At 41.1% G+C, this 22,329-nt stretch overlaps 1 protein-coding gene across 3 annotated transcripts in view; it reads left to right on the forward strand.

Moving 5' to 3' along the window:
• Positions 1–22,329, forward strand: part of pcca (propionyl-CoA carboxylase subunit alpha) — a 495,020-nt gene that overhangs the window by 202,803 nt on the left and 269,888 nt on the right. For all 3 annotated transcript variants that reach the window (XM_072258848.1, XM_072258849.1, XM_072258851.1), the window contains one exon: positions 8,263–8,394. In XM_072258848.1, the coding sequence (XP_072114949.1) occupies positions 8,263–8,394 (132 nt within the window). The remainder of the gene's footprint in view (positions 1–8,262; positions 8,395–22,329) is intronic.

The raw sequence follows: 22,329 nt of genomic DNA on the forward strand, positions 1-22,329 counted from the left end.
CAAAAGTGTTTGAGGAACTCAGCAGGTCAGGCAGCATCTATGGAGGGAAATGAACAGTCGATGTTTTGAGCCAATACCCTTCATCAGGACTGAGGACTGGACAGAAGGATGCAGAAGCCAAAATAAAAGCATGAGTTGTTGGAGGAGGGAGGGTGAAAGGAGGAAGATGGGTAGTGGGAGGAGGGAAGTAGTGGGATTTATGTGAGAAGCTGGGAAGTGATTAGTGGAAGAGGCAAAGGGCTGAAAATATAGAATCTGATGGGAGAGGACAGTGGAGTATAGAATAAAGAGAAGGTGGGGAACCTGAGGGAGGATGGTGTTGAGTGATGGGCAAGTCATGAAGTTGGGAAGGGAAAGGGAAGGGGTCAGGGGGACATGGGAAAATCAGGAGCCATCGGGGGGTGTGATTACTGGATGTTAGTGAAATCGATATTGATGCTGTTGGGTTGGAGACTACTGAGCAAAATGAGAGGTACCTGCTTTGTGTCAAACTTAGCATTGAAGTTGGTCTCCTACCCTTTTCACTGGCAGAGCTTGTTACTGTCCTTAATCCTATTCTCACAGGGTATGTAATATAGGGTCATCAGATAGTGGATGGGTGGGAAGCTTCTCTGTGTGGAAGGTACTGTGTTTAATTGTATTGTCAACCAGGCACAGATTTCATTAAACTTCAAATGCATAAAACAAACGTTTCAAGAGAAGTACTTCACCATAATTTTTGACCATTTTGAAAGAAGAATTTACATTAACAAGTGACTTTTTGTGCTGGCAGGTTGTCCAAACCAATGAATTGCTTTTGCAATATTTCCTGCCCTTTAATGCAGCAATTGTGCTGCTAACACAGCAAGCTCCCAGAAACTGGCCTGGTCATTCTGTTTTAATTTAAATAAATACTCTAGACTTCCTAAACTAAAGGATAGTCTTGCATTTCCAAAGCACTTTACACAATTTCAGGGCTTTCTGCAGTCCTCTACAGCAACTGAATTTGTTTGAAGTGTACTATTCTAGTAATGTAGGAAACACAGCCAATTTGCATCCAGTGACCTCCCACTAACAGTGATGTAATAATGATCTTGGGGAGTATTGGTTGAGGGAAGAATAGTGGCTAGAAAGCTGGAATAAATTCTTCCATTCAGCTTCAAAATAAAATACCATGGGTTCTTTTGCTTCTACCATTGCAGAGGTGGGGCCTTGGCTTTAACACCTCATTTGAAAGGCTACTTTTGATAGACCAGCACTGCTTCTTTGGAGTGATACTTGAATCTACAACTATTGGACACCAAGTAGAGTGTAGGCCAATTATTGATTGGACATTGCTGTCCATAGGAGACATAGGGCAGTTATGATGAGTTCCAGTATACAAAAAAACCCAGAAAAAATGCTGTTCATTCACCTCAAACATAGAGATGAACTCTGTCAAAGTTGTGTATTGTTAATATTTACAATAATGTTTTCACATTCATTCAATGAGTTAGACTGGGGATAGCAAATCTTTTTCAGAGTGTGTGCCGAAATTGGCGATAATCTTCCAAAGTAAGTTCTGTCATGTGTCATGGTAATTTTGAACAGAGGTTATCATTGTTTAACAATAATTAGGAATATTTTAAGAAAAAGGATGAATCCTGTTGTTTATTTACAAATGTTTGTACATGTATTCATTTTTTACTCATAATAAAAGTGTAAAGACTGAAATATATGAAGCAATTTAGAAAGCAAATTATTAATATTATTCTTTAAAAATTGAAAAATAAGTATTGATTGTGTTAAATTAATTATAACATACCATATTTATCATAAATATCCAGTGTTCACTTGCAAACAACAGAAGAGGAAATATAAGCAGAGCAAAGCCAATGCCAATTGGCCCAGCTGTTTACTATTCAAAGACTGATGTGTACACACCACATTTGAGAGCTTTTAAAAATAGGTCATCCAATATCACGTGCACTTGCAAACATTTATTTGGCAGTAAAGATAAAGATTATTTACCTTTTTATTATGGGCATGGTTGAATGAGTTAAGGGGTGGCACTGTATGTTGTGTACCAGCAAAAATCTTTCACAGGCCATTTTGGGTATGTGTGCCATAGGTTTGCCACCGCTGAGTTTAGACTATTGTGGTTGGAAGATTTCATTCCCTAAGATGTCGGAGTGAATTGTTTTGTTTAATTTTACACATGAAGTAATGTGAGCAACTGTTGTCTTTGTTGTTAAAAAGAAATTATTTCACAGAAAAGAATCAAGTGAATCACGTACAGTATATGCAAACAAATAATATTTTACATATTGACTTATGATAGATTCCAGTGTGCATTTTGATTAGCACCATACATGTTATACCTTCTTGGAAATTGAATGAAGATTGCTTGCATTCCTTAACAAAGATTAGCCTCTCAGTTGTCAAATTACAGTGCACAAAACGGTAGAGCGTTGTGAGCACAGCTCAGCGCATCACAGACAGCAGCTCTCCTCTGTCGACTCTGTCTACAATACCCAATGCCTCATTACCCCACCCACCCTGGACATTTTCTCCCCTTCTCCCCCCCCCCCTCCCATCCCACCCCAACACACACAGAATCCTTCAGCAGATTCTTTGTGCTCTAGATTCCAGCATCTGCAGTCCCTTGTGCCCCAGCAAACAGGGTAGTTGGAATATGAGCTATGGTCTTGTACTTAGTTGATGGTCTTCCAGTGCAATGTGTAACAGCCCTTTGATCACAGAGCACTTTGTAATCAAACAATTGAGGATGAACTGCAACAGTTAGCAGTGCATCTCTCTGCGCTGAACAGTGAAGCCATGTGGCAAGACACAGCTCAAACGCCATCTATAGATACACTGATATTGGCAGTATCTCGGATGACGATGAGGTATACAGAAGCTAAATAGGTTGCTAGTTGAATGGTGTTGCAACAATTCAGTGTCAGTAAGACCAAGGAATCGTTTGTGGACTTCAGGAAGGGGAAGTTGGGAGAACACATGGCAGTCCTCATTGAGGGTCAGTGGTGGAAAGAGTGAGCAGCTTCAAATTCCTGGGAGTCAACATCTCAGAAGATCTATCCTGGGCACAACATATTAGACCATAAAACATAGGAGCAGAATTAGGCCAGTCAGCCCATCGAGTCTGCTCCACCATTTCATCACGTATGATCCCAGATCCCACTCGACCCCATACACCTGCCTTATTTCCATATCCTTTGATGCCCTGACCAATCAAAAAACGATCAACTTCTGCCTTAAATATAGGCAAAGATGGCTTCCACCACAGTCTGTGGCAGAGCATTCCAAAGATTTACCACTCTCTGGCTAAAAAAAAGTTCCTCCTTATCTCTTTTCTAAAGGGTCGCACCTCAATTTTGAGGCTGTGCCCTCTAGTTCTGGATACCCCCACGTTAGGAAACATTCTCTCCACATCCACCCTATCTAGTCCTTTCAGAATTTGGTGGGTTTCAATGAGATCCCCCCCCACCCCCCGTATTCTTCTAAATTCCAGTGAGTACTGGCCCTTGTCAATCATGACAAAGGCATGCCAGCCACTCTACCTTATTATGAATCTGAAGAGATTTGGTGTGTCATTAGAGACTCATGCAAATTTCTACAAATGTACAGTGGACAGCATTCTGACTGTCTGCAGCACAGTCTAGTATGAAGGCACCAATGCACCGGACGTTAAGAGGCTTCGGAGGATTCCATTACAGGCACAAGTCTCCCCACCATCAAGGACATCTTCCAAAGGTGGTGCCTCAAGAAGGTGGCAGCCATCCTGAAGGACCCTCACCATCCAGGACATGGCCTCTTTTCATTACTCCCAGGGAGGAGGTACCGGAGCCTGAAGACACACACTCAGTGTTTTCGGAACAACTTCTTCCCCTCCACCATTAGATTTCTTACCTCGTTATTCCTCAGTCGCACTTATTTATTTATTTATCTTTGTTGAAACTCATAGTAAGCTATTATGCCTGCAGTCTACTGCTGCCACAAGACAACTTTCACAACTTATGTCGGTGACAATAAATCTGAATCTGAGTATTTCAGCAGCTAGTGGCAGCTAATAGTCACCACTTTGCTTACTATTGATGACTGCTGCTGCAGAAAATTCCAAAAAAAAAACCTCCCTGATTTCTGTTCAAGCCAAAATGTCAATGAGCTTTTGGAGGATTACCTCATTGCTGCAATTTCTTTTGTTTATACATGATGTTTGACTTTATCTTCTTGTAATTAGCACCTATATCCATTTCCTATAGTCCTAATTGATTGCAGAGAGAAAGGCAGGGGGGTGGTTCTGTACTAAACGCCTGCATTCCTTTTCCATTGTGCTGTCAGTGATGTAGAATTGTTGACATTAACATTAACTTGAGCAATCCTTAGCTGCTTTAAAGAAACCATTCTGTTTCAAAAATGCCAGCAATAAAATTTGCAGCTGAAAAGAGCTATTCCTGTTTTCTCCTGTTTACCAGGCAAATCAAATGTATTGCTCCAAGCATGCCCCAAGCAACATCACCACCAAGGGAGCAGAGAGAGCTTTTGTATTTTCTGTAAAAACTCTTTTCATCTCCTCCAGTTCTTTGCCTTCAACCTGTCCCCACCCCTGAAGAAAGGGCAGTGTTTGAGGAAAGAATATTGAGCTGTTTCTGATCTCCACTCCCATCCCATACATCTCCAGCCCCACTTCAACCAGGATATTTTTTCTCTTGTAAGAACCACCCAGCAGGTCTCCTTTAATTCAAACTATTTGCTTCAAAGAGAGTATTATGGAGGGGATTGCTTGAGAGCTTGCCATCTGCAAATTGAGTGCTGCATTAATATCCATTTCAAATTACTGAAGTGTCCCAAACTACTCTGAGGAGATTATTAAATAACAGTTATATGATGGGCCAAATTAGAAGATGGGTGAAAAACGAACGGCTGGAGTAACTCGGGCAGCACGTGTGGAGGGAAAGGGATGGGTTGCTGTTTTGGTCTGAGAGTCAGCATCAAGACTGAGAACATGGAATGGTGGTGAGAAGGAGTTGTGAAGCCAGGTAGGCTGGTGGAACCAGGTGAGGAGGGAGATGGGGAGCAGTTGGAGCTAAGGGTGAGGGGAGGAGTTGAGAGACAGCTGCTGGCAGGTGATGGGTAGTGATAGATGAGAGACAGAAATGGGTGAAAGTTGAGCCAGATGATGGATACAAGAGGCTCTAGATGTTGAAATCTGCAGTAACAGTCAATCTGTTGTAGGAACTCAATGAATTGAGCAGCATCTGTGGGGTTCCTCCATCAGATTTTTTGTTAAAGTAATTGATTATGCAGTTGGCCAAACCAATAGATCATTCTAAAGCAGCAGTTCCCAACCTTTTTTTAAGCCATGGGTCCCTACCATTAACTAAGAGGTCCATGGACCCCAGGTTGGGAATCCCTGTTCTAAGGTCAACATAACAGATGTAAGGAAGTCGATTTTAATGGAAGGGGCAGATCAGTCTGCGTATATTGGAACTGAAGTTTGGCAGGTAAAACTGTAACAGGAGGCCTTTAAAATGATAATATTGAAGGAGTCCTGATGAAGAGTCTTGACCTAAAATGGCAACTGACCTGCTGAGTTCCTCCAGCGCTTTGTGTGCTTTCCTCAAGATTTCCAGCATCTGCAGCATCTCCTGTGTTTTTATATTTAAAAATGGAGTGTTTCATTCAAGGTGTAGGCAAATTCTTGTTTGAGAGATTTTGAGCAAGTCAAAGCTAGTGCTCACAGGTGACCTGAAAAATATGAGAATAAAACACAGCAGAAAATAAAGGGAACATAACATTGTTGATGCAGGTAAGAACCAGGTTGATTACAGGAGATTCGGACGGGACATTTAAAAGGAAATGGAAAAAGCTGGATAAAATCACAAATGGGAATTCAGAAAAGTTCTGCAGGTGTATGGAGAGGATAGTGTACGATGAGAATGGATTGGATTAGGTACTAAAAAAAAATTCCTGGAAGCAAAGGATTTAGTGTGGAACATCAGTTTTCAACAAGAAGCAAAAAGCTTAGTGAAGATGAAAGGCGTTAAGATTCTAGATGGGCTAAAACTGAAAAAAAGAAGGCACAAGAAAGGTGAACTGCATTTCAAATGGATAAATCACTTATTCCATTTGGGATGCCTCAGAGGTTTTAGAGGCCTTGGTCAAAACATGCTAAAATCTAAAAATTGCCATTTGATGTATGAGGATTGGAAAATTACTTAGTAAAAAGGGAGAATGGATGAACTGCACAACTACAGACTAGTTACAGTATTTGAAATTTGGTGAGGACAGTTCTCAAACCAATAATCACAGATATGATTGGTCACCTGGATAAGAATGGGTTGATTGAAGGCCACATGATGTTGCAAATCATATCAACCTAGTTCTAGATGTGCAGGTGTTCAATAAAGTAGAAAAGAGGGTTATATTTGGATATCAAGAAAGCATCACAGCCTGATATGGAAATGCTAAATCCCTTGAATAGAAAATCCTTCAAAGAGTAGTGGATACAGCCCAGTCCATCACAGGTAAAGCCCCCCCCCCCGCCACTATTGAGCATATCTACATGGTGTGTTTTCACAGAAAAGCAGCGTCCATCATCAAGGACCATCAGCATTCAGAACATACACTCTTCTTGTTACTACCTTCAGGGAAGAGGTGGAGAAGCCTGCAGACACATACTCCATAATTCAGAAATATCTTCTTTCCCACCACCACTGGATTTTTAATTGTCCTTGTTAATACTTTTGTTTTTGCACTATTTACTTATTTTTGTAATTTATTGATCTTTTTATATCATTGCACTGTATTACTGTCATATTTCACCTCATATATTAGTGATAAATCATGATTCTGATTTGGAATTGCTCTTGCGCAGAGCTAGTATTGACTCAACAGTTAGAATGAACTCCCTCTGTGCTGTAGCCACTCTGTGATTCTGTATTTGCATGATGCAGTGATAATTATGTTGATGAATATTCATAGCAATCAATCCCTGTTGATAAATCTTCAGCAGAGCCAGAAATGAGAAGAAGAAATCCCCAGTTGCTGAAAGCTCTAGTCGAAAGTCATCCGTTCCTTGTGAGTGTGCTACATTTATAATGTCTCAAGCCATCTTGAGAATTTATTTTGGATCACTCAGAATTGTAGTAACTTTCAAAGAGGGTAAACTGTTATCATGTTCATTTAACTCAACATTGTCTTAAAGTTTCCCCACCAAGTTTGAATAAGCGTGTAAACCACTATAACATTTGAGCATTGATGTTCTCTGTCACAACTCTCAGTACACAATATCAGAAAATGGATGTATTTATGCAAATTGTTGACGGTGCTCCAACATATTGTAGGTGTAATTGCTTATTCATTGCCAAAAAGGGTGTTCTAGTTTGTATATTGCATTCCCACCTCCCACCGTCCCCACTCCCACCACCCACCTTCTGTCTGACTTGCTATAAATTACACATTTTAACTTTAAACTTTTTGAAAACTTTTATATCCTGGAGAACTCAGAGTTTATATTGGTCATTAGATCTTTCACTGGAACACCAGCATGGTGCTGTGTCAACTTGCACAGTAAATCTACAGATTTTTAAAATTATCTATTAATATTATGTTACTATGTACTGTATGTGATAAATATACTTTGTTTTACTCACCTTGGTCACAGAGGAATGTTGTTTAGCTGTAAACGTGTATGGTTGAATGACAATAAATTTGAAGTATTGGGAATTTAGTTTGAGACTGATGACACTTGTACCTTGGTTCATTCCTCGTTACTTTCACTGCTTGTGTGAAGCCCATTATGTTTAATCCTCACTGTATTTTTGCAGCGTTATGTTACTTTGTAACATTATGTATTTGGAGTAAAGGCAGTTCCTGTCAGAGCTAGCTGAGTTTTCAAAGATTTTGTACTGGTGGTTACTTTGCATTTGCTTTATAACCATTGGGAACGTCTCTCACCAGCCAGTCTGGTGCCAGCTCAATTGTTTTTGACAGAGGGCAGCTTTGCACAATTTTGAAATGTGCTGCTTTATGTTCAATGCTTGTGCCAGAACTAAAAGGTAAGAAAGTGAATGTTGAACACATAATTGCAAGCTTTTCAGATTTGTTTGTCTGTATATAGTTATTTCAGTAGAAGACATGGGTTAACATATAGAGTTAAGGGATTGTGTACTGTGGTGGTGATCTGGAGGGCTTTACACTTATAAAACTATGTGAAGGAGCATCACTGCTGATGGAAGATATGTTGCTAAAGTAAATCTTTGATCTTCATTATCTCTGCAGGCTGCTGAAGGTGTCACATTCATTGGACCTGACATGCATGCTATCCAAGCCATGGGTGACAAGATAGAAAGCAAGTTAATAGCCAAGAATGCAAAAGTCAACACCATCCCTGGTTATGATGGAGTGGTCAAGGTGAGGCATCCAGAGTACGGTTGGATTAGTCTGGCACTGATACAGTTCCATGTCATTCAGTTATCCAGTAAATAGAATTAAAAAGCACAGTGGTAGACAATTCAGCCTGTCATGCCTGTGTTCGTCCCTTGAACAAATTATCTATTTAGCCCATATTTTCTGGTACTTTCCCATAACATACATTTTTTCTTAGAGTTCCAAGTGTGTTTGAAGGTTACCATTGAATCTGCTTTCTCCGTGCTTCCAGGTAGGGTGTTCAAGATAACAACTCAATGTGTAACAATATTTCTCATATTCATTCCCCTGGCCAATTTGCTATTATATCATAAACCATGTGGGTTTTTTTTAACACAAACAAGGAAATCTGCAGATGCTGGAATTTCAAGCAACACATAAAAGTTGCTGGTGAACGCAGCAGGCCAGGCAGCATCTACAGGAAGAGGTACAGTCGACGTTTCAGGCCGAAATCCTTCGTGAGGACTAACTGAAAGAAGAGCTAGTAAGAGATTTGAAAGGGGGAGGGGGAGATCCGAAATGATCGGAGAAGACAGGAAGCGGAGGGATGGAGCTAAGAGCTGGACAGTTGATTGGCAAAAGGGATATGAGAGGATCATGGGACAGGAGGCCCAGAGAGAAAGAAAGGGGGAAGGGGGAAAACCAGAGGATGGGCAAGGGGTATAGTGAGAGGGACAGAAGGAGAAAAAAGAGAGAGAGAAAAAGAATGTGTGTATATAAATAAATAATGGATGGGGTACGAGGGGGAGGTAGGGCATTAGCGGAAGTTAGAGAAGTCAATGTTCATGCCATCAGGTTGGAGGCTACGCAGACGGAATATAAGGTGTTGTTACTCCAACCTGAGTGTGGCTTCATCTTGACAGTAAAGGAGGCCATGGATAGACATATCAGAATGGGAATGGGACGTGGAATTAAAATGTGTGGCCACTGGGAGATCCTGCTTTCTCTGGCGGACAGAGCGTAGGTGTTCAGCGGAACAATCTCCCGGTCTGTGTCGGGTCTCGCCAATATATGGAAGACCACATCGGGAGCACCAGATGCAGTACATCACCCCAGCCGACTCACCAGTGAAGTGTCGCCTCACCTGGAAGGACTGTCTGGGGCCCTGAACGGTAGTGAGGGAGGAAGTGTAAGGGCATGTGTAGCACTTGTTCTGCTTACAAGGATAAGTGCCAGGAGGGAGATCGGTGGGGAGGGACGGGGGGACGAATGGACAAGGGAGTCGTGTAGGGAGCGATCCCTGCGGAAAGTGGGGGGGGGGAGGAAAGATGTGCTTAGTGGTGGGATCATGTTGGAGGTGGCGGAAGTTACGGAGAATTATATGTTGGACCCGGAGGCTGGTGGGGTGGTAGGTGAGGACAAGGGGATCCCTATTCCTAGTGGGGTGGCGGGAGGATGGAGTGAGAGCAGATGTGCGTGAAATGGGGGAGATGCATTTGAGAGCAGAGTTGATGGTCGAGGAAGGGAAGCCCCTTTCTTTAAAAAAGGAGGGCACCTCCTTCGTCCTGGAATGAAAAGCCTCATCCTGAGAGCAGATGCGGCGGAGACGGAGGATTTGCGAGAAGGAGATGGCATTTTTGCAAGAGACAGGGTGAGAAGAGGAATAGTCCAGATAGCTGTGAGAATCAGTAGGCTTATAGTCGACATCAGTAGATAAGCTGTCCCCAGAGATAGAGACAGAAAGATCTAGAAAGGGGAGGGAGGTGTCGGAAATTGATCAGGTAAACTTGAGGGCAGGGTGAAAGTTGGAGGCAAAGTTAATAAAGTCAACGAACTCAGCATGCGTGCAGGAAGCAGCGCCAATGCAGTCGTCAATGTAGCAAAGGAAAAGTGGGGGACAGATACCAGAATAGGTTTGGAACATAGATTGTTCCACAAAGCCAACAAAAAGGCAGGCATAGCTAGGACCCATACGAGTGCCCATGGCTACACCTTTAGTTTGGAGGAAGTGGGAGGAGCCAAAGGAGAAATTATTAAGAGTAAGGACTAATTCCGCTAGACAGAGCAGAGTGGTGGTAGAGGGGAACTGATTAGGTCTGGAATCCAAAAAGAAGTGGAGAGCTTTGAGACCTTCCTGATGGGGGATGGAAGTATATAGGGACTGGACATCCATGGTGAAAATAAAGTGGTGGGGGCCAGGGAACTTAAAATCATCGAAAAGTTTCAGAGTGTGAGAAGTGTCACGAACATAGGTAGGAAGGGATTGAACAAGGGGGTATATAACAATGTCGAGGTATGCAGAAATGAGTTCAGTGGGGCAGGAGCAAGCTGAGACAATAAGTTTCCTGGACAGGCAGGTTTGTGGATCTTGGGTAGGAGGTAGAAACGGGAAGTGCGGGGTGTGGGAACTATAAGGTTGGTAGCAGTGGATGGGAGATCCCCTGAGCGGATGAAGTCGGTGATGGTGTGGGAGACAATGGCCTGGTGCTCCTTAGTGGGGTCATGATCAAGGGTTAAATAGGAGGTATCCACGAGTTGTCACTGTGCCTTGGCAAGGTAAAGGTTAGTACGCCAAACTACAACAGCACCCTCCACTTTTCGGCGGGTTTTATAGTACGGTTAGGATTAGTGCGGAGGGAGTGGAGAGCAGAGCGTTTGGAAGGAGTGAGGTTGGAATGGGAACAAGGTGCGGTGAAGTCGAGACGGTTGATTTTTTTTTTAGGTGACTGATCCTCCTGTTGTAAATAGCTTAACTTTATCTACTTTTTAAAAACTTGTTGCAAACTTAAACTCCTTATCCGATCTCCTTAACCTTCTAAAGCAGCAAGCAATGTGCTGGAGGAACTCGGGGAGTCATGCAGCATCTGGAACAGGAAAGCAATTGTCACGGTTCAGGTAAAAACCCTGTATCATTGTTGATGTTTTCAGTCCGAAACCCTGCATCAGAACTTTTGACCTAAAATGTTGATGTAGGTTGGTGGTATTGTAGAAAGTTGTTGTAGGTTACAGCAGGACATTGATAGGATGCAGAGATGGCTGAGAAGTAGTAGAAGGGTCTTGGCTCGAAACACGACCGTTTACTCTTTTCCATAGATGTTGCCTGGCCTGCTGAGTTCCTCCAGCATTTTGTATGTGCTGCTTAGATTTCTAGCATCTACAAATTTTCTTATGCTTATGAGTAGTGGATGGAGTTCAGTTTGGAAGAGTGTGAAGAAATATACTTTGGAAGGTCAAATTTAAGGCTGAATACAGGGTGAGTGGTAGAATTCTGAACAGTGTGGAGGAACAGAGGGACCTTGGGATCCACACCCATAGATCCCTCAGATTTGCTGTTGCAAGTTGATAGGGTGGTTAAGGTAGTGTATGGTGTGCTGGCATTCATTATTTTTGGGATTGAATTCAAGAGATGTAAAATAATGTTGCAGAACTATAAAGCTCTGGTTAGACCTCACTTGAAGTATTGTGTTCAGTTCTGGTCACCTCATTATAGGACAGATTTGGCAGCTTTAGAGAAGGTGCAGAGGAGATTTTAATAGGATATTGTCTAGATTAGAGACTATATCTTGGTTGAGAGTGAGCAAAGAGTTTTCTAGGAGTAGACAGCCAGTGTTGTTTTCGCAAGGTGGAAATGGCTAATAAGAGGGTGCTTACTTTTAAGGTGATTGGAGAAAAAATATATAGAGAGGATGTGAGAGGTCGGTTTTTTTTTAACAAATTGGTAGGTGTGTGGCACAGGCTGCCAGGGGTGGTGGTAGAAGCAAATGCATAAGGGATATTTAAGGGACTTTTTGATATTCAAATGGTTAAAGAGAATGGAGGGCTGTGTGGGAGGGAAGCATTAGATTGATCTTGGAGTTGATTAAGAGGTTCGCACAACATCTTGGGCCAAAGGGCCTGTACTATGCTGTAGTGTTCTGTGTTCTAATTTCTTTCCTCCCCCGGATGCATGATCTGCGGAGTTCCTGCAGCACATTGATTGTTGCTCCAGATTCCAGCATCTGCAGTCCCCTGTATTCCCTTTAACTTCCTCTGCTGGAAGGAGAACATCCCCAAACCTTCATTCCCTCCACCACCATCAAACCATAGCTGCCTTGTTTACCAATGCACGACAATAATCAGCAGGCCTCTGCTGAATCTTCTAACCTGTGAAGCTAATCACCGAAGTGGATAAAGGCAGTGTGACGTGGGGACACTATCCACAGCTGGTATTGCTGTGAGTCGTATACCATCCTGACTTGGAAGTGTATCATCGGCCTTTCACCATCACTGGGTCAAAGCCCTGGGCGTCCTCCCCAGCAACATTAGCCTTCTCAAGGGCAGTTAGGGATGTGTAATAAAATGTTGTATAATAGCTTTTCTAATTTCATATATAACTGAGTCATACGGGTCATTTTGGGATCTCCCTTGTTTAGTGGCTCCAAACTTTTTCAAACTGCATTGAACACACTGTATTCTTCTTAAGGGCGGAATAGTGATTTATAAAAGTTTTGACGTAATATCCCAATTTTTACACTCCGTAGTACAGGCCGTTCTCAGAAGAGCCCGAGCAGTTCGATCACTCATACCAACAATAAGAGAAAGACAACTCAGATTCCTAGGACACATCATGCGGAAAGATGAACTAGAAAAACTCATACTCTCTGGAAAGATTGAGAGGAGCAAACCTAGAGGAAGACCTCGGCTTATGTACATTAAAAGCCTAACTGGGTGGTTACACATCGAGGAAATCGAAGTCATCCAAAAAAGGAAGGGTAGATCTATATGGAAAACCATGGTCACCAAAGTCCGCATCGGATATGGTACCAAGACAGACAATATAGGCCATAGATAGGTTACAGGGGTAACACTTGATGCCAACATCAATATCCTGAGGGTCACCATTGCCCAGAACGTCAACTGCATCATCTATATAAATGAGGGAAGCTCCATCAATGTTCAAGTGGTTTGACACCTTCTTGATTGACAACTATCCATCATCATAAACGTTCATTCTCTTCACCACTGTTACATTAGTTGTAACAGTAAATATTCCTCTTCAGTTACTCTTTCTCATTTTTCTGTGTCATCTTCTATGTAAATAGAAACAAAATGCAGGTTGACTACCCCTTATCTGAAATGCTTGAGGCTGAAAGTGTTTTGCATTTGGGACTTTTTTTGAATTCTGGAATATATAATGAGATAGTTTGGGGTTGCCATCATTTCCAACTCTGAAGTTATGTGCTACCAGTAAGCAGTCTTTGTCTTACACTTGTTCAGCACACATATATACTTAACAGCAAAAATTATGACATACCATTAATATAATGAAAATATAGTGTATGCAGGGTAACAGCAGCATCGAGAGAATACCTGAATCAGCTGTTGAACAACAAACAACAGCAGGCTTTCAGTCTCTTATCTATGATGCCGTATTTTGATTAAAAGGTTTCAAGACACTGATTTTGTATTTTACGTTTTTTTGTAGGTATAAAACCAATCAGCATTGTAGACTTGTTCTGGTGTTAAATTTTCATCAGAGACAATCTTTGCAAATTTATCAATGAATTTTTCTGCTGCTTCATAATCAGATACTTTATCTTAAAAATGTTTTAAGTCTTTAAAAATTTAATGCCATGTCTCTTCCTAAATTTCTGCAACCAGCCTTCTGAATGTTCACAAATACTTTCAATTTTCATGATCATCGTATCATTAAGTGGCATATGTTCACTCCGACGCTGACAAATGCATTCTTTCAACATGTTATCGAGATCTTCATTTTTCAATTTCTGCAGTGTTTTTCTATTTTTCATTAGCTTCTGTTCATTCCATATGTTAAGTCACTTCTGTGATGCTCAGAGACTTGCACATTGTCTGGGAACCTTCCCAGTGTCTTGTGGAATTTTCCATTTGTGACGTCATGTTAGTGCTTGATAAAAGTTGAAATTTTGGAATTTTGGACCTGTATTTACTTAATTCCTCTGCCATTTTATTATTGTCCATTATAAATTTTCTCAATTGTCTGTCAAAGACTATCATTTATGCTTCCTAGTCTTTTTATATACCTGTTGAAGCTTTTTACAACTGTATCTCTATTTTATATTGACTATCCTGTTGTGCATACTATTTATTATAAATAACTATAAATTGCACATTTAGATGGAGATGTAACATAAAGATTTTTACTCATGTGTATGAAGGAAGTAAGTAATAAAGTCAATTCAATATAGATCATCAAGTAATAGTTTATAACTATTACTTGATCTGCAAATAATTGTCACCAAAACTTTTACTGTTTTTAGCTCAGTTCAAACTGATTCCAATTCTACCTCATAATCTGCTGGGCTAAGATTATTCCTTGCCACTGTACTGATCTCCTCCCTTATTAGATGCACCACCCACTTCCTTTTCCTCTTGCCCATCCTTCCCAGATGTCAGATATCCTTGACCTTCCAGCTCCCAGCCTTGCTTACCCTGCAGCTATATTTCCATGATGGTAATTATATTACATGGTTAATTTACTTCTATTTGTATTGTTGATTCAGTTACCAGGTTGCTAATGCTACGAGCACTTGGATATATTACCTTCGGTTTTGCATTTTAGCAATTTTGCCGATTGGTTGTTTGCCGTGGTTTCGACTTCACCAACATATTCTGCCTACTTTTTGCCTCTTCCCTTCGCCCCATAGGTTTCCATTCTCTTGTCAGGCTGGTTTAAACTATTTGCAATGGCCCCAACAAAAAAAAACTCCTGCAAGGATATTAATCCAATGGTATGAGGCACAAACCATTGATTAGTACCAGTCTAGCCCGTACCAGAAATATTCGTAATGATTCAGAAATCTAAAACCCTCCTTCCTGCATCATCTGTAGAAAGCTTCATTCATTTCCCATCTTCTCCTTCTGTTGTGCTTGGTGGAAAATGGCACTAGTAGTAATCCTGAGATTACCAATTTTTACTGTGCCTGCCTCAGAAAAGCAGCCAACATAATCAATGACAACCCCCACCTCTGACATGCTCTTTAATTCCCCCCTCCTAGCAGGCAGAAGAGACAAAATCCTGAAAGTACATACAAACGTACCACCACGTTCAAGGGCAGCTTTTTCCCCTGCTGTTGTAAGGTTGTTGAACAGTCCTCTTGTATAAAAAGGCAGGACTCTTGGCCTCCTAATGAGCTTGTACCATATTGTTTGCTTGCATTTAGTTGCTTAGTGGCACCTCGCTTCCTCTGTAACTGTAACACTATATTCCGCATTCTGTTCTTGTTTTCTTTCTGTGCATTACTTTCATGCACTTATGTGGTGAAATGATCTGTGTGGAAGACACGCTAAAGAAAGTTTTTCGATACGTCTCGTTAGATATAACAATAATGATTCTACCGTTGTTGGTAGAATCTCAGGTGGTGACGAGAGGGCGTACAGGAGTGAGATATGCCAACCAGTGGAATGGTGCTGCAGCAACAACCTGGCATTCTATGTCAGTAAGATGAAAGAGCTGATTGTGAACGTAAGGAAGGGTAAGATGAAGGAACAAATACCAATCCTCATAGAGGGATCAGAAGTGGAGAGAGTGAGCAGCTTCGAGTTCCTTGGTGTCAAGATCTCTGAGGATCTAACCTCGTCCCAACATATTGATGTAACTATAATGAAGGCAAGACAGCGGCTATACTCTATTAGGAGTTTGAAGAGATTTGGCATATCAACAAGTACACTCAAAAACTTCCATAGTTGTACTGTGGAGAGCATTCTGACAAGCTGCATCACTGTCTGGTATGGAGGGGCCGCTGCACAGCACTGAAAGAAGCTGCAGAAGGTTGTAAATCTAGTCGGCGCCATCTTGGGCACTAGCCTACCAAGTACCCAGGACATCTTTAGGGAATGGTGTCTGAGAGGGGCAGCGTCCATTATTAAAGTCTTCCAGCACCCAGGGCATGCCCTTTTCTCATTGTTACCATCAGACCATAAGGTAGGAGATACAGAAGCCTGAAGGCACACACTCAGCAATTCAGGAACAGCTTCTTCCCCAATTCCTAAATGGACATTGAAGCCTTGGACACTACCTCACTTTTTTAATGTACAGTGTTTCTGTTTTTGCACATTCTTTTAAATCTATTCAATATATGTAATTGATTCACTTGTTATTTATTTATTTTTCTCTCTCTGCTAGATTATGTATTCCATTCAACTGCTGCTGCTAAGTTAACAACCTTCATGTCACATGCCAGTGATAATAAACCTGATTCTGATTCTGAATCAAATTAAGTTCAAGTTTATTGTCATCTGATTTATACAACCAAATGAAACAACATTTCTGTGGTCCACGGTACATATACAAAACATTTACCTCACAGCACATAAAATAAAATATTACCGTAAATAAGTTAATAAAATATAATTCAAAGTGCATACTGTGTGCAGAACAGGTAAACAGTAAACAGCTCGTTGTTCTAGTGACGAGACTGGTGCTGGCTGGGTATTGATTAGTCTCACAACCTGAGGTAAGAAACTGTTACTCTGTCTGGCAGTCTGAATCCTGATGCTCCTGTACTTCCTTCCTGATGATAGTATGTCAAACAGAATGTTGGATGGGTGGTAGGGATACTGAACAATGCTTCAGGCACTTTATATCTGACACTGCTGGTAAATGTCACAAATCGGCGTGCGGGAAGGGAGACCATGGTAATCCCTTCCACTGTAGGGTCTTGCAGTGCGATGCCTTGCAGCCTTCTTGCCACACAATGATGCAGCCAGACAGTGCACTCTTGATGGCGCTCCTAGGCGGGATCCTTGCACTCCTCAGTGTCTTCAAAAGGTATAGACACTGCTGTGCCTTCTTGCCTAATGAAGAGGTGTTGTGAGTGTAGGTTAGATTGTCTGTTATGTGCACAGCAAGGAACTTGGTGCTCTTCACTTTCTCCATGTTAGGGAACTCTCCTGCAAAGGAGAGTGGTCGACCCCTGTTCTGTCCACTGTTCTGTATTTACTATTTCAGTAATATTGTAAATATGAGGGGTGGTTGAAAATTTCGTGGCCTAAGGTAGAAGGAGATGAGTTATTAACTTCAAATTTTCTGCATTTTCACACAAAGAGTTGAACTGCACGTGCATGTAACGAGAGCTGTATCTCTTTCTACCTTAGGCCACAAACTTATCAATCACCCCTGCTGTGGACCACCTGGAGGTCCAAGACGCTCTTGTTACATGCATGCGTAGTTCAACTCTTTGAGTGATAATGCAGAAAGTTTGAAGTTAATAACTCATCTCCTTCTACCTTAGGCCACAAACTTACAAATCACCTCTGCTGTGGACCACTTCTACTACAAAGAAGGGATCCATATGCTCCATGACCGCATGTAGGAGGGGACTATGTTGAAAAATAAATGTGCTAGGTTTTCTAAAATTTTCTAAAATTGACTCCTTCTACCTTAGGCCATGAACTTATCAATCACCCCGTGTATATTGTTTGATTAAACATTCTTTGTTTAAATGAATTATTATGGATTATATGTAAAAGTGTGTGAGTGACTTATGTCAATATGCCACTACGTCATAAGTGCATGTCTTGCTAAAAGTAAAAACCTAGCCGACATGCATTTATCCCAGGGTTCCTGTGTTTTTCTTTTGATTAGTTTATGGAATTACAAAGCCTAACAGTGGCAACAAGTCAGTTTTAAACAAACCCGAGGTGACTACCAATGTGCTTAAAAGCAGTGTGATACTTGAGTTAAAAAAAAGTACAGAGAGATGTTCGAATTTAAAAAAAAACCCCAATGTGTGGTTTCTTTGGAAAAGGAGATGATGTTTACATTTTTAAAAAAGTAGAAGCATGTGGAATTCACAGGTTCATAAACAGTGAGTAATAGGTGATAATAATCATAAATAAATTTTTAAAATATTTATAAAAGAGCAGAAGTGACTGGCTACTTCAGAACGTTATATGTGTTCAACTGCAGAATGGATAACTGGATATTGCATAATAAACAAATTGAACACTACTTCGATGGAAATGCAAAGCAAGTGTCAACTTTGCTGAGTTTAATGGGTGGAAAACCATATAGTTTGCTTTGAAGTGTACCTACTCCAACTAAAACAGCTGAAAATAGAGTTGTGGATATCATGAAAGTAATACAGGAACATTTAGAACCAAAACTGTTGATGATTGCAGAGCGCTTTCGGTTTCATAAGTGGAATCAAAAGGAAGGGGAGTCCATTTCAGGGGATGTGGCTGAATTGGAGAGATTGTCGGAGCATCGTCAGTTCAGTGATGGGCTTAATGAGAGATTGTTCAGTTTCTGGAATCTTACAAGAAAGCATTCAAAAACAGCTCCAAACTGAAGCACAACTCACATTTAAAAGAGCAGTTGAGATTACAGTATCAATGGAAATCATAGCCAGAGATGCATTTGAGTTACAGTCAGGAATGAAAGAGTGTGAACAAAATTAAAATATCTAAACAAAAACATACCAGAGCAAGCAAATTGTGTTACCATTGTGGCAGGGCTTCACATATACCAAACTAATGCAGGTTTAAAGGTGAAACTTTCAGAAAATACATACAAAGAGTATGTTGGTCAGGCAAAAATAAATGGACTGCACAAGGAAGAGATAAAGGTAAAAAATCAAGTTGCAATTTCAAAAACTGATCTGCGTGCTGTTGATGAAAAATCTGATAATGATGAGAGTGACACAGAACTGAGTAGCCTTGAGATTTACCTTGTGAAAACTAACAATAGACAAGCAATATGGCTTACACCAGAAGTCAATGGTAAATTAATTAAGATGGAATTGGACACTGACTCGGCTGTTTCAGTCATTCCACAAAATAACTTTGAATGGCATTTCAAAGATAGTGAACTGAAGCCTGTAGATATCCAACGAAGAAGTGATATGAGAGAAAAAAAACTCAGTGGGAATGACATTCATGACAGTGAAATACAGCAACCAATAAGCCACATTGGCCGTGTGTGTGGTAAAAACAGGAGGACTAGTGAGTGAGTAGCTGAGACAACTACAACTTGATTGGAGATCCATTCACAATTTGCATGTCACATCTGGGACTGAAAATGAATTAAGAAAGGTACTGGATGATGTCACAGCAGTGTTGAAGGATGGCTTTGGAAAACTCAACCATATCAAGGGTAAAATAGTGTTAAATGAAAATGCCACACTCAAGTTTTACAAAGCCCTTCCAGTTTCATATGCCGTCCGTGATAAAGTAGTGGGTGAGCTAGATCATGTGGAGGCTGAATGAATTCTTTCCAAGGTTGAGTGGAGCCTATGGGCAATGTCAGTCATCCCAGCAGCCAAGGAGAGTGGGTCTGTCAGTACTGAAAGTAGATCAATACCCTCTGCCCAGGATAGGGAATATATTTGCAAACCTTTCTGGAAGAAAACGCTTCAGAAAGTGGACTTAGCTTTTCACCGCAAACATGGACAAAGGCCTTTATCGCAATAATAGGCTTATTTTTGTAGTAACATTTGCACCTGCACTCTGACAGAAAGCTAGGGACCAGATTCTGCAAGGCTGGCCAGGTACTCATTGTTACCTGAATAGCATCCAAGGAACATCTCCAGATTCTTGACAGGGTTAAAAATATTGAATTAAAAAATTTTTTAGATGTTAAGAAGTGTAAATTCTTTAAACCAACCATCACTTACGGTGATCACGCCATTGACACAGAAGGATTACACAAGTATGCTGAGAAAATTCAGGAAGTGGTGGATGCGCCAAGGCTAAATGGTGTGTCACAGTTGTGGTCCTTTTTAGGATTTGTCAATTATTCTAACAGGTTCTTGTCAAACCTGTGCCCTTCACCTTGAACTCATTACCGCAATGAACAGAGCAGTGTGAGGTGGCTGTCAAGCATGGTAGTGCAGTGATTAGCACAATGCTTTACAGGTGACCCGGGTTCAATTCCTGCTGCTGGCTGTAAGGAGTTTGTACGTTCTCTCCATGACCACATGGGTTTCCTCTGGGTGTTCTGGTTTCCTTCCACAGTCCAAAGACATACTGGTTGTTAGGTTAATTGGTCATTGTTAATGGTCCAGTGATAAGACTGGGATTAAATTGGGGGATTTCTGGGCGGTATGGCTCAAAGGGCTGGAAGGGCCTATTCTGCGCCGTATCTCAATGAACTAAACTAAAATAAAATGATGGGTGTTGCCTGATGTGGGGACTGAGAGTTGTACCATTCAAGCTGAGAACTAAATTGTTGGAGGGGTTACATGCTGGTCACATTGGAGTGGTCAAAATAAAGCATTGGCTTGAAGCTTTGTCTGGCTACTTGGGATTGATCAACAGATTGAGCAATTTGCTGTTCATTGTTTGGAATGCCAACGCATCCAGTAGAAAGGTGTCCTGAGCTGTCAGAAACACTTCCTGTAGTCCCAGACTCCTACAGCCATGGAGAAGGTCCCAGAACCTGAAATTGTTTCACAGTCACAGATCTCACCTGCCAAGCAAAGTGACGCCACCCCCCCCCCCCATCCTCTTTTCAGGGAAGGTGTTATCCCACAAGAGTAAGAAATCCTCCACAGCGATTAAGTTGAACGGGACAATTTTAAATTTACCAAGCTGAAGGTATTGTGTTATAAAGTATACTGTATATTTATGTGTGTGTGTGTATATATGTACAGTGCCCATAAAAAGTGTTCCCCCCCCCCAAAGTTTTCATGTTTTATTGTTTTGCAACATTGAATCACAGTGGACTTAACTCGGCTATTTTTGACTTTGATGAACAGAAAAAGACTCTCGTGTTGAGGAGAAAACAGATTTCTACAAAGTGATCTAAATTAATTACAAATATAAAAGAATCACCTGCTGCTGAATGTCGCTGAAACCACAGAGACGGTGATTGATTTTTAGAAGGAAGAGGACTGTGACGAGTCCTGTATACGTTCTAGGAAAAGAGGTTGCGCTGGTGCAGGAGTACAAATACTTGGGTGTTCCCCTTGACAACAGACTTGACTGGAAAGCCAGCACCAGGGCTGTTTACGAGAAGGGGATGAACAGACTCTATAAGTAAGCTGAGATCCTTTAGTATGTGCAGCAGGATGTTGGAGATCTTTTACCAGTCTGTTGTAGCGAGTGCAGTCTTCTTTGCGGCTTTGATGCTGGTGATGCAAAATAATAAACAAACTCATTGAAAGGGATGGATCCAACCTTGGCTAGAATACAGACTCTGTTGAGTTAGTGGTGGAGAGGAGGTCACTAAACAAACTTATCAATTACGGACAATCTGGCACATCCTCTCCATGACCTACTGAATAAGCAGAGAAGCACCTTTCGAACAGACTCATTCAGCTCTGCTGTTACAAGGATTGTTGCAGAAAATCTCTCCTACCAAATCCAATAAGCATATAGATTTCTTCTCTGTGCGACAGGTGAACACACATCATAGTACAATAGTCTCTGCTTTATTATTTTGTACATTATTATTGTACTTTGGTACACTTTTTATATGTTTACTATTTTTACACTACTATTCTGTATTTGTTATTAGTTAAGCACACTGCTAAGTGTGGTTTTAAATGTTGCTGTTGTAATGAAAGAATTTCCCACTCAGGATCAATAAAGTATTATTATTATTAATTGGTCTTAGAAGTCACATAATTAGTTAAATAGAGATCACCCTGTGTGCAGTCAAGGTGTTTCAATTGATTGTAGTAAAAATACACCTGTATTCTGGAAGGTCCAACTGCTGGTAAGTCAGTAGCCAAAAGAACACTCATGCAACTCCATGAAAAGGTTATTAAAAAGCACAAGTCAGAAAATGGGTACAAGAAAATTTCCAAGTCACTGACTATCCCTTAGAGTACAGTTAAGACACTCATCAAGAAATGGAAAGAATATGGCACAGCTGTAAATTGGCCTAGAGCAGGCCGTCCTCAAAAACTGAGTGACCATGCAGGCAGAGGACTACTGAGGGAGGCCATCAAGAGACCTATGACAACTCTGAAGGAGTTACAAGCTTCCATGGTTGAAATGGGAGAGACTGCGCAAACA

Source organism: Mobula birostris, chromosome 5 (assembly GCF_030028105.1).
Source record: "Mobula birostris isolate sMobBir1 chromosome 5, sMobBir1.hap1, whole genome shotgun sequence".
Taxonomy (NCBI): domain Eukaryota; kingdom Metazoa; phylum Chordata; class Chondrichthyes; order Myliobatiformes; family Myliobatidae; genus Mobula; species Mobula birostris.